The sequence below is a fragment of the Molossus molossus genome, unplaced genomic scaffold (assembly GCF_014108415.1).
Source record: "Molossus molossus isolate mMolMol1 unplaced genomic scaffold, mMolMol1.p scaffold_m16_p_15, whole genome shotgun sequence".
Classification (NCBI taxonomy): Eukaryota; Metazoa; Chordata; class Mammalia; order Chiroptera; family Molossidae; genus Molossus; species Molossus molossus.
In genome coordinates this window covers 20,318,054-20,330,972 of record NW_023425350.1, presented here as the reverse complement: position 1 = coordinate 20,330,972, position 12,919 = coordinate 20,318,054, and the positions used below count along the sequence as shown (strand labels likewise).

The 12,919-nt window shown below is 39.2% G+C and overlaps 1 protein-coding gene across 3 annotated transcripts; it reads left to right on the top strand.

Moving 5' to 3' along the window:
- Positions 1-837: 837 nt before the first annotated feature.
- Positions 838-12,600, top strand: DPY30 (dpy-30 histone methyltransferase complex regulatory subunit). 3 transcript variants are annotated; one of them, XM_036262265.1, is made up of 6 exons: positions 838-849; positions 987-1,083; positions 1,184-1,255; positions 1,340-1,387; positions 8,340-8,482; positions 12,254-12,574. In XM_036262265.1, the coding sequence occupies exons 3-6, from the start codon at positions 1,220-1,222 to the stop codon at positions 12,324-12,326; spliced, it is 300 nt and encodes a 99-aa protein (XP_036118158.1). In that variant the 5' UTR covers positions 838-849; positions 987-1,083; positions 1,184-1,219; the 3' UTR covers positions 12,327-12,574. The 3 variants fall into 3 exon arrangements, with proteins under 3 accessions (XP_036118158.1, XP_036118156.1, XP_036118157.1); XM_036262263.1 differs by lacking the exon at positions 987-1,083 and having other exon boundaries at positions 846-947; positions 12,254-12,600; XM_036262264.1 differs by lacking the exon at positions 838-849 and having other exon boundaries at positions 875-1,083; positions 12,254-12,598.
- Positions 12,601-12,919: the final 319 nt, after the last annotated feature.

Genomic DNA, 12,919 nt, shown 5'->3' with positions numbered 1-12,919 from the left:
TGAAATTTTCAAATTATAAAGTGAAAGTACAAATGAGATTACTGAGTCAAAGGCAGGAATTTTAATTACTACTATTACTTATAATTACATTAAAATAAACTATCCTTTGTATTTTTTTTTTTTTTAACAAAAACAACAGTGTAAATAGTATGGTTTGGAAAGCCAGTTGCACATTGTCAATCTTGATACAAATGTAAAGTAGCATTAACATAGCATATTCACAGATTTTAGGACTTGAATAAAAGCTTACTACAAACCCCAAAACTAATTCTCCACGTGGCTTTAGAATAAAACACTGACATTCTTTACAAACTATTGAACTTGGGTCTGAGATTTTCTTTCTTTTTTATCCTCACCGAGGACTTTCCCATTTTTTGTTCAGATAGAGTGGGAGAGAGGGAGAGGAAGAGAGAGAAACATCCACGGGAAAGGGACACATTGAGCGGCTGCCACCCGCACGACCAACCAGGGCCGGGGACAAACTGCAACCGAGGTACCCGCCCTTAGCGGGAACCGAACCCGGGTCTCTCTGGATCGCAGGCTGACGCTCTAACTGCTGAACCAAACTGGACAGGGCTGAAATTTTCTAGTAATAACTACCCCGCTAGTGGTCTCGGTTCCGCGAGGAAAACCTCAGGCAGAAGCTTTCAGGCAGCACCAAAGGCTGGCCAGGCGGAACCCCTGCCAGCAGGCCCGGTGGGGTTCGCCCGGTGCTCGCCTTGCCTGGGCAGGTCGAGGAATGATTCACTGCTGGGGTGGCCAGACCTTGTCTAGGACAACACGCGAAGAGCAGAGTAGACTCAAGACCCTTCCTCACCCCAGGCGCGCTGGGGAGTTCTGCGCAAGCGCGTAAGTTGTGCGACAACCGTCACTTACGGCGGAAACGGTTTGTGCTGGGAGTTGGTGGCGCGCTGCAGGGCTCTTAGGAACGGACGGCTCGGGCGCGGGTAATCAGCTCCCTTTACCCCTTTCACCACTTCTTGTAGGATCTTGGGATCGTGGAACTTCTGGACCTGATGCGGGCGTCCGGTCGTGGACTGTCTCACCCGGCTCCTCTACTGCCCAGGGTGATCCCGCGCCTAGGTGGGGGTGAGGGGCGGGGTCGGAGGCTTGCCTGGACTCCATCCTGGTGTCTCAGTGTTGAGATCTCCTGGGTAACTCATGGTTGTTCTTTTTTTCCAAGACTGGTATCCGGGGACTGTGACTTGCAGGGTCTGCCATGGAGCCAGAGCAGATGCTGGAGGGACAGACGCAGGTACTCGGAGGCCCTGGGATTCGTGGTGGCGGTATGCAGCCAGAAAGGGTGGCTGATATCTCTGACCTGTGTTTTGTTTTCTAGGTTGCAGAAAATCCTCACTCTGAGTACGGTCTCACAGATAATGTTGAGGTAACTCGTCCATTTCCTAAGCTGTTTCTGCGTCTTTTTAAGAGCTGGAGAAAACTTGGGATCTATTTTTACTAGGTTGCTTTGCACAAGGGAAACTTTATTATCATGAAGCAAATACTATCAAATTATGGGTAGGTTGTTTTATTAGGGGTACTAACATTTCTGGGTATACAGACGTACAAATTAGTTTTGAGTCAAGAGGTTGAACTTGTGAAAGTGGTGCAAGTCTCCATGAGCAATGTATGTCTTGTAAAGACTTGCTAGTGGAGACTTAGAATCGTTTTGCTTGGTGGCTATTAATGCATCTTTTGGGATATTACTTTGGAAAACGGCACATTAAAATTAAGAAACCCGTTGTCTTTGTAGCAGAATTGTGTTAGTGTAGTCAGGATTTAATAAATGATGATTTCTTTGCCGAGTTCAGTAGTCACGTGCTATTGGAGGCTTTAACATACATAGAAGACACTTTTTACCTTACATGGTTAAGTCTAAATTCAGAGAGTACATGTGAAAAAAACATTAAAAAGAAGGTAACATTTAAAAAATTTTTTAAATTTATTTTAGACAGAGAGAGGAAGGGAGAGGGAGAGAGAAATAGAAACATCCATGAGAGAGAACACAGATTGGCTGCCTCCTGCATGCCCCCCACTGGGCATTGAGCCCACAACCTGGGCATGTGCCCCTACCTGAATCCAACGGGAGACCTTCTGGTGTATGGGTCCACCCTCAACCACTAAGCCACACCTGCCGGGCTTGGCTTTTTGTTGTTGTTATCCTCACTCAAGGATATTTTTCCATTGATTTTTAGAGAGAGTGGGAGGGAGGGAGAGAGAAACATGGATGTGAGAGACACATCAACTGGCTGCCTCCCCCATAACCCCCCATCAACCCCTCCCCCCATCAAACCTGCAACCCAGGTACATGCCTTTGTCTGGAGTAGAACTGAAGACACTTTGGTCTGCAGGCCTATGCTCTAAGTGCTGAGCCAAACCCCCCAGGGTAGAAGGTAACTTGTTTTTTTTCCCTCACCCAAGGACACTTTTCCATTTTTTGTTCAGATAGAGTGGAGGGAGAGAGAGAGGAAGAGAAAAAGAGAGAGAGAGAGAGAGAAACATTGATGTGAAAGGGATACATCAAGTGGCTGCCACTGGCATGACCAACCAGGCAGGGCCCGGGACAAACTGCAACCAAGGTATGTGCCCTTAGCAGGAACCGAACCTGGGTCTTTCTGGACCGCAGGTGGATGCTCTAACTGTTGAGCCAAACTGGCCAGGATGAGAAACTAACTTTTATAGAGCTTTTTCATGTAAGTGCTAAAAGGTCTAAAAGTAGAAGTTTGTAAATGAGTAAATGCTGGAACAAATGAGTTCATCAGAGCTGGGTGGAGTTGGTTAGGAAAACAGACTTCCTGAAGGAGATTGTGTATGTCTCACTACAAAAAGAAAGACATTACTGGTGGAGTTTGGATAAATAGGGGCAGGAGCATTTCCGAGGAGAGTAATAATAGTAATAGCTGCTAACATTTCTTTAGCCCTTTTACTATGTACCAGACACACTCCTAAGTAATTTGCATATATTTTCAGCCCTATAAGACTCAGAAGTTGAGTTTCTTGTCAAAGGTTACCAGGAGGTAAGTGGAGAGCTGTGTGTTAAACCTAGGCAGGTTGACATTTTTATTTTTTTATTATTATTTTTTTATCCTCACCCGAGGACATTTTTCCATTTTTTGTTCAGGTAGAATGGGAGGGAGAGAGAGAGAAATATCGATGTGAAAGGGACACATCGAGTGGCTGCCACCCACATGACCAACCAGGGCTGGGGACAAACCGCAGCCGAGGTACGCGCCCTTAGCGGGAACCGAACCCGGGTCTCTCTAGACCGCAGGCCGATGCTCTAACCGCTGAGCCAAATTGGCCAGGGCCAGGTTGACTTTTTTAAAGTACAATTAAATTGTGTTGCTGATCTTGACCAACTCCTTGAGTTTGCTGGCATGTGGAATGAATACTCTGTGCCTATAAAATTGCTTTGATTTCAGTTTATTGCTTTGATATCAATACTGATAAGAGAATCTTTCTCTTCCTAATGCAGTTTTTAGTTGAACTTCTGCTGAATCAGGTGAAGGTACTCTATACCACTTCGTTTTCTAGTCACTTGAGAGACTTTTTTTTAAGGCATCAGTAGTCTTTTCTTGATGGTGCTTGTATATGATGCCAGAGCCATGCTACTGTAGAGCAGAGATACCCTTTTCTGAAACCCTCAGACCAATTTCAATGGTAAACTGAAAAAAAAAAAAAAGAAAAGTGGAGTGAGTGTTTAATAATGATACATAATTTGGTGATTGGTCTTCCTGCTTCTATAATTTTAAAATGCTTGTTCTTTTATGAATTAATGGTGGTGATAATAAAATAATGATTGTGTTTATTTGTAAGTTTTACTTGTCAAACCAGAATAAACCCTATGTTAGTTTCTTCATTTATTATATTATTTTATTTCTAATTGTTTGCAATATATGAAAGTCTAGAAACCACTATTCTACAGTTGCTGCTGCTGCTTTTTCTCTTATGATTACATTTTATTTTCTTCATTGGCTTATTATAATTTTTTTTAGGTGTTTTCTTTAGGGTTTAAAGTATGCAAGTTTAACTTACCTAATTTACCTCCTAGTGGTAGTATATCTCTTCATTTGTAGTATGAGACTCTTACAACAGTAATCTTCCATTTCCTTTCTCCTGGCCTTTTATTACTGTTACCATATAGTGTACTTCTACATATGTTATAAATTCTACAATTGTTTGTTTGTTTGTTTTGTTAATTTTTACCTGAGGATACTCTTCCCATTGATTTTTAGATAGAATGGAAGCAGGGGTTGGGGGACTGAGGGTGGAGAGAAACATCCATGTGAGAGAAAGGTACAACTGGTCACCCCCTGCACGACCCCAGTTGGGGCTGGGGATTGAACCTGCATCCCAAGCATGTGCCCTTGACCAAGAATCAAATCTAGAACCTTTGGTAGGCAGGCCAGTGCTCTAACCACTGAGCCAAAACAGCCAGGGCTACAATTAATTATTTTTATTTTTTCTTTAAAAAGTCAGTTATCTTTAGAAAGACTTAAACAATAAGAAAAAGGAATATATCACATTTACCATTTCTGGGCTATTCATACTTTTGTATAGATACAGACTTCCATCTGTTACCATTTTAACATTTCCTTTAACATTTATTGTAGTTCAGGTCTGCTCGGAAGGAATTCTTGAAGCCGCTGAATGTGTGAAAGGGTCATTTATTTTGCCTTTGTTTTTGAGATATTTTGGGTGTGTGTAGATTTGTTCCACTGTCTTCTGGTTGACATTGTTTCTGACAAGAAGTCTGCTATCATTCCTATCTTTGCTTCTTCATACTTAATGCTTTTTTTCTTGGTGCTTTTAAAATTTTATTACAGGTTTCAGATAATTTGATTATGATGTGTCTTGGTGTACTTAACCTTTTTTTTATGTTTCTTGTGCTTAGGTCCTACTGAGTTTTTTGGATCTGTGGATTTAGAGTTATCATGACATTTTAAAATAATTTCAGGCCCTGGCCGGTTTGGCTCAGTGGTTAGAGCGTCGCCCTGCGGTCCGGAGAGACCTGGGTTCGGTTCCCGCTAAGGGCACATACCTCAGTTGCAGTTTGTCCCTGGCCCTGGTTGGGTTGTGGGTGGCAACCACTTGATGTGTCTCTTTCACTTCGATGTTTCTCCCTCTCTCTCTCCCCCTCCCACTCTATATGAACAAAATATTGAAAAATATCCTTGGGTAAGGATAAAAAACAAACAACAAACAAAAAAAAAATAATTTCAGCTATTATTCAAATTACTTTCAAGTATTTTGTTTAACTTAACTTGTGCCTTCCTCTATATTCTTGAACATATGGAATATCTTATAATAACTGGTTTAATGGCATTGCCTATTTTATCATTTGTATCATTTCTGGGTCTCTCAGTGCATTGATTTTTTTTTCTCCTCATTATGGTAGTATTTTCCTGCTTCTTTGCCCTCTGGCAGTTTTTCTTTTTATTAATCCCTTGAGGATATGTTTATTGATTTGAGAGAGAGAGAGAGAGAGAAAGAGAGAGAGAGAGAAAACGAAAGCATCAATCAGCTGCCTCCTGCATGTGCCCCAACTAGGGATCAAGTCTGCAACCTCTTTGGTGTAGAGGATAACTAACTCAGCCCCTTTGCTGGGGCCTTCCTGGAAATTTTTTATTAGAGGCTGGGCATTATGAATTTTGCCTTATTGGGTACTGGTTCTTTTTGTATTCCTTATAACATTTTTGAGCTTTGTTCTAGGACATAGTTAAGTTACTTGGAAATAATTAGATCTTTTTGAGGTTTGAGTTTTGGTAGTGTGACCAGACCAGCCTTTCGTTTAGGCTTAATTTGGTCATCTTCCATATTCTACCCAATGCTTCATGTATTAGGAGGTTTCCCCATTCTAGGTCACAGAAACATGTAGTACCCCTGGCTTGTGTGAGTGCCAGGGATGGTGCCTCCTGCTCCTTCCATGTGTTTTTTTCCCCCTCACACCCATGCACTGATAGGTACTTACCAGAAGACTAGAAGGCAGTCTCTTTAGGTGTCTTTCTGTGCAACTATCTTCTCTTTGTGCAACTCTCTCCTCTCCGTGCAACTTCTCTTTAGTACTCTGTCTTGCCAAATTCTAGATGGCTTGATCTCCCTGAATTTTCAACTCTCTTCTCATTTGGGGAGACTGCTGGGTTCTGCTTTGGTTCCCATTTCCTGTATTGCATCCTGTAAGTTCTCCAGGTAGGAAGCAGTAACCTTGGGCAATCATAGGCTCACCGCATTTTTTTCTTTTTGTGATCACTGTTCTACACTGTTAACAGTTATAGTAGTTTGGATATATATTTTTTTTTTTTAGATTAATTTGGGGTTTTGACAACTAAAATTAAGCATAGCAATTAGGGACATAGTGAATATCAGTAAATATTTGAATGAAACAAATAAGAAGACTTGGTCAAGGAATTTATTATAGCATTTATAGGAGTTGCTTAGGTATTGTTTCTTATTGAAGGCATTGGATGTCATATAATGTAATTGACTTGTTTTTGTTGTATATAGGTATTATCTGGTGAAATTTACTAATGACCAATTAGTAATCCATGGGCAAATAAATAGCTATTTCATTAGGTAGAGAAAATTTTCTTACTAAATTTTATTTATTTATTTAATCCTCACCTGAGAATATTTTTCTATTTACCTTCAGATAGAGTGGGGGGAGGGAGAGAGAGAGAGAGAAAGAGAGAGAGAGAGAGAGAGAGAGAGGGAGGGGGAGAGAGAGAGAGGGAGAGGTGTGAAAGAGACACATCACTGGCTGCCTCCTGCACGACCCCGACCAGGGCCAGGGATGAACAGCAACTGAGGTATGTGTCCTTGACTGGAATCGAACCTGTGACTGATTGATTGGTCTGTGGGCCAACGCTCTAACCGCTAAGCCAAACTGGCCAGGGCAGATTTTCTTATTAAGTCCCAAAGTTAGATTGAAAAATCATTAGCAAAACTAAAATAGCTGCTTGATATAGCTGTGGCAGTATCTTTGGTAACGATCACATATATTATGTACATATGTGATTAAATTTTTTTCTCACTTTTTATAAAACCAAATCAAATCTAAATAGATTAAATGTAGAAAAATTTGTGTTTTTTTTTGTTGTTGTTGATTCATTTATACTCAGTTTGAGTATGTTTGGAAGCAAAAGTTCATTTAAATGGAAGTGCACTTAATAGTGTTTTGTCTTTTATTTATTTATTTTTATCCTCACCAGAGGACATTTTTCCATTTTTTGTTCAGGTAGAGTGGGAGGGAGAGAGGGGAACAGAGAGAGAGAGAGAGAGAGAAACATCGATGTGAAAGGGACACCCGCACAACCGACCAGGGCCGGGGACAAACTGCAACCGAGGTACGTGCCCTTAGCGGGAACCGAACCCGGGTCTCTCAGGACCGCAGGCCGACGCTCTAACCGCTGAGCCAAACCGGCCAGGGCGTGTTTTGTCTTTTAGATAGCCACTTATTTCTAAATTTCTAAAATGGTAAAATTTCAGAAGAAGGCAACTTTTTTCACTAAAATAGTTTTTGATGCTCTGGATGTCAGATGAATCTATGTGAAAGGACCAAGATTTGGGGGTTCTTATGAGTAGCAAGTCTAAGTCATTGTTTCTTAAACATTGTTTGAATATCACATTATTCACTTTTTCATATTAGTCTTTTTTCTTTTTGCAATATTTTACTAATTTTTTTATTCACTTAAAAAAATCATAGATACATTTCTTTAAAAAACAAACATATGGAGAAAGTATTCTCATTGGATAGAGGGTAGTTATAAAAATGAAAGCTGAATATAAAACAGTGGTAATAATTTTTAGCTGCATTCTGTTGCTAGTGGAAGGGTCTGAGCCTGAAGCTTACTCTTTCTGTGAAGAGAGTTAAACAAGTGTTACCAAAGTGTTAAAGACTTATTAGCACCAAACTGAAACTTTGTTCTTGATAATATCTGTGATGAAAGAATTGAAATAGGTCTAGCTTTCTCACTGTGATTTAGTGCTACTTAGTGTCATGTCCAGATTTTTTGAAGCACACTGTAAGAAGGTAGTCTCATGAAAAAAGAAGGGCTTGTATTTACTTCTAAAATGGCAGAGAAAAGTGAGGAGTAGCAGCATCTGGAGAAATGACATTAAAAGAAAGATACTATGGTGCTCTCAGAAAAAAGAAGTTTGAGTGAAATTTAGAGATGGATCTGATTTTATTTTGGCAGAGAGATTTGCAATTCAATACCAGTTTTTAGTCAGTGGCTTACCTTTTCTATTAGTATCATATTTTCATTAATTTTTGTATAGCACTCAAAATAATGTAATTATTTGTAATATATGTGCTTTTTTTTTTTTTTTTGATTCACTAGAGGATAGTAGAAAATGAGAAGATTAATGCAGAAAAGTCATCAAAACAGAAAGTGGATCTACAGTCTTTGCCAACTCGTGCCTACCTGGATCAGACAGTTGTGCCTATCTTATTACAGGGACTTGCTGTGCTTGCAAAGGAAAGGTAAGATAATAGTGTCTGCAAAAGGAGTTATAGAGAAAGACTTTTCTAATTGAAATAACGTTAGTTATATATAGTTTTTTTCCTATATAAAGAATTTATGGATATTAAAGATATTTTTATTTTATGTATTTATTTTTTATCCTCACCTGAGGACAATTTTTTCCATTTTTTTGTTCAGATAGAGTGGGAAAAAGAGAGAGGAAGAGAGAGAGAGAGGGAAACATCGATGTGAAAAGAACACATCGAATGGCTGCCACCCGCACGACCAACTAGGGCCGGGACAAATTGCAACCGAGGTACGTGCCCTTAGCGGGAACCAAACCCGGGTCTCTCTGGACTGCAGGCTGATGCTTTAACCGCTGAGCCAGACCAGCCAGGGCTTAAAGATGTGTGTGTGTGTGTGTGTATATATTTTTTTTTGTTCAGATAGAGTGAAGGGAGAGAGAGGAAGAGAGAGAGAGAAACATCGATGTGAAAGGGATACATCGAGTGGCTGCCACCCGCATGACCAACCAGGGCCGGAGACAAACTGCAACTGAGGTATTTGCCCTTAGCGGGAACCAAACCCGGGTCTCTCTGGACTGCAGGCCGATACTCTAACTGCTGAGCCAAACCGGCCAGGGCCCTAATCTCAGTTTAGACACTTGATTTTTTTTCTACTACTCTTTGATCATATGCATATTTATAAAGATTTGTTATCATAGTATATGTGAAATTTTATATCTCTTTTTTACTTAATATAAAGCATAGACTTATCTCTGCATAGACTTCATGATTATAATTTAAATTATAATTGTACCACAATTAACTTACCCATTTTTCCTTAGTTATTATAGATTGTAAGGCAGTTTATGTTTTCATGCCTTTTTTGTTTTTATTTAATTACTTTCACATGATAAATTCCCAAGAGTTGGTTCGCTAGTTCAAAGGACATGACTGTTTTTATGGTATTTGACAGTATCATATTTATGTCCAAAAGTTTATTATTAAAATTCTTCCACTGTTAATAGCCTTAACAGCCTGAATGTCATAATCATTTTTTGCCGATTAAAAAAAATATTATTTTAGAGAGAGAGGAAGAGAGAACCATTGATTTGTTGTTCCACTTATTTATGAATTCATTGGTTAATTTTTTTTAAAAAAATATGTTTTGGTTGTTGAGAGAGAGAGAAACATCAATGTGAAAGAGAAGCATCGATCCACTGCCTACTGCATGCTCCCTACTGGGGATCAAGCCTACAACCCGGGCATGTGCCCTGACCGGGAATCTAACTGGGACCTCTCTGTCCATGGGGTGACGCTCAGTCCACTGAACCACACTGGCAAGGCATGTTTTTTTTTTAAATCCTCACCTGAGGGAGAGTGAGAGAGATAGAGAGACAGAGACATTGATGTGAAGAAGACACGTTGATTGTTTGCCTCCTGTATGACCGGACCAGGGCTGGGAATCGAACCTGTGACCTGACCCTTGGGTCCGAGGGCTGAGCCAAACTGACCAGGCCCATTGGTTGATTCTTTTTTTTTTTTTTTTTTTATCCTCACCCGAGGATATTTTTCCATTTTTTGTACAGATAGAGTGGGAGGGAGAGAGAGGAAGGGAGAGAGAGAGAGAAACATCGACGTGAAGGGACACATCGAGTGGCTGCCACCCGCACGACCAACCAGGGCCGGGGACAAACTGCAACCGAAGTACGTGCCCTTAGCGGGAACCGAACCCGGGTCTCTCCTGACCGCAGGCCGACGCTCTAACCGCTGAGCCAAACTGGCCAGGGCTTGATTCTTGTATGTACTCTGACCAGAGATGGAACCCACCACCTTGGCATATCGGGACAATATGCCAAGTAACCAACTGAGTTACCTAGCCTGGGCTTGCCAAATTGTGTGTGTGTTTTTTTTAATCCTCACCCGAGGATATTTTTCTGTTTATCTTCAGATGGGGGGGGGGGGGCGGGATAGAGAGAGAAAGAAACAAACATTGATGTTAGAGAGACACATAGACTGGTTGCCTCCCGCAGAACCCCGACCAGGGTTGGGGGACGAATGCAACTGAGGTACATGCTCTTGACTGGAATCAAACCGGCGACTCATTGGTCCGAGGGCCAACACTCTTAACTGGTGAGCCAAACTGGCCAGGGCTTGCCAAATTGTTTTAATTTCTATTTCTTTATTAACAAGATTATGATTTTTATTTTTTATGTACACATTTTTCTACCTAAATTATATTTGTGTGAGCAAATCCCATAAAAATATTTTTTGTAAATTACATTAGTCAACGTTTATTTGCTACAGATTGTTTTATTCAAGAATAATACTATTAAACTGATATAATTTGATAAGGAACTTGATGGAATTATGTCATATAGTTAGAGTGAGTTATTGATTTAGAATATTATATTTGCTTATGTAAAATTATAAACATTAAATATTTGTTTTTAAGTTGTGTATTTATAAAATAGGATTTATTTTTGGCTCTACTACTGATGAAGTGTGGACATCTTTTATTTTTTTTGTGCTTTCTCTAAAAAAGGCCAATAATTATAAATTATAAATGTTACTTTATGAGCTAGAAGAAAACATTTAAAGTAGCTTTAAGTAATATAGTATTAGTAAATACATTTTTTAAGTAAGGAGTCTGGCAAAATGATTTATCAAGTCAATTTTGTAAAACATTGTTTATGTCTAGCCAGTTAAAAGACTGTTTGAAATGCTAAGCTTAGAAATATTTTGAAATCATTATAAATCAGTTCTCAGTGTGCCTTTTTCTAGTAGAGTTTAAACAAGTATTTCTCCCACTTTTCATCTTTGGACTTGTTTCTCAGCAAGAATAATTTATTTAAAAGTGATAAATATGAAATAATACCTCTTGATTTTAAAATTCGTAGCCCTGTCCGTTTTTGCTCAGTGGTTAGAGCGTTGGCCTGTGGTCCAGAGAGACCCGGGTTCGGTTCCCGCTAAGGGCATGTACCTCAGTTGCAGTTTCCCCCCTGCCCTGGTTGGGTCGTGCGGGTGGCAACCACTCGATGTGTCCCTTTCACATCGATGGTTCTCTCTCTCTCGCTCTTCCTCCCACTCTATCTGAACAAAAAATGGAAAAATGTCCTTGGGTGAGGATAAAAAAAAAAAAGTGTTTAACTTCTTAGGTATGTTGTGTGGTGGCAGTATTAGAACTATTATTGATTTAAATTATTTGAAGAAAAATAGAAATGATTTTTTAAAAAGAAACAAAAGGCAACTTGCTCAAATGAGGACCACTTTCTTTGATTAGTCACTTAGGGAGTTCAACTACATGTCTTGGTGATGCTATAGTCATTTTCCTCAATTGTTTTTGTTCTCTTATTGAAGGATCATACTCATACAGAACATTAAAACTATCATAGGTGTACAGCTTGGTGAATTTTCAGAAACTAAGCATACTATATACCTTGTATTCAGATAAAACTGAATACTGCCACCACCCCAGAGACTCCCTTGGGTTCCCTTAAAGTCATTACCCTGGGGTAATCATCATCCCATTGTCAGTATATTTTTCAAACTTGTTTTTTAGAATTGATTTTATAAGCAAATTTCAGCCATACAAAATTTTCAGTCTCTTTAAATTGCATTGTTGGCTAACCTTCTAGCTATCTCATTTACTCTATTTACTACAAATAGCCTTTGAGTATAAAAAGAAAGTTAAACTTTAAAAGATGTATTTTTATTATGGAACAATATATTTAAATGAAAACATGTAGAATATAAATTTCTAAATTTTGGATTTCTTTTCCTTTACAGACCACCAAATCCCATTGAATTTCTAGCATCATATCTTTTAAAAAACAAGGCACAGTTTGAAGATCGAAACTGACTTATTGGGAAGAACAGAAAAATTTGGTTTCTACTATAGATTTACATGATTAAGAGGCAGCTTTAATTGCCATGATTCCCCCCTCCCTCCCGCCCCTTTATGGAAGTATAAGAACCTTCAGGACAACAACTTGTTATTGGAGTTGCAGAAGAAATCATATTTCCCTTATTTTGATTTAATCACCAGATTTATTTAATGAGTGTATTATGTGCAATTTTTTCTCAGATTTTCTTTAACTTTGTTTTTAAAATGACCTTCAAAATAAACTGTTAAATGTCATTATTGTAAAGTAGTTTTTGTTCTATATGATAAATAATTTCTGTGGTTCAATTACTTTTATGACTTTTTTGTGTTAGAATGCTACAGAGTTTTACAACAGCATGAAAATACATCAGAATCTAGTGTGATATTTTTAAAAATCTCAGTTTTTTTTCAGTGTTATTCCTGTACCTCTTAGAGGGTGGGATCTGGGTATCTTCAAGGTTTAACAACTATCACAGGTGATTCTAATGCACAATAAAGTTGGCGTACCAGTATAAGCACTGCGGAGGGTGTACAATATCCTCCCATGCTATCAACCTTTATGTAATAAT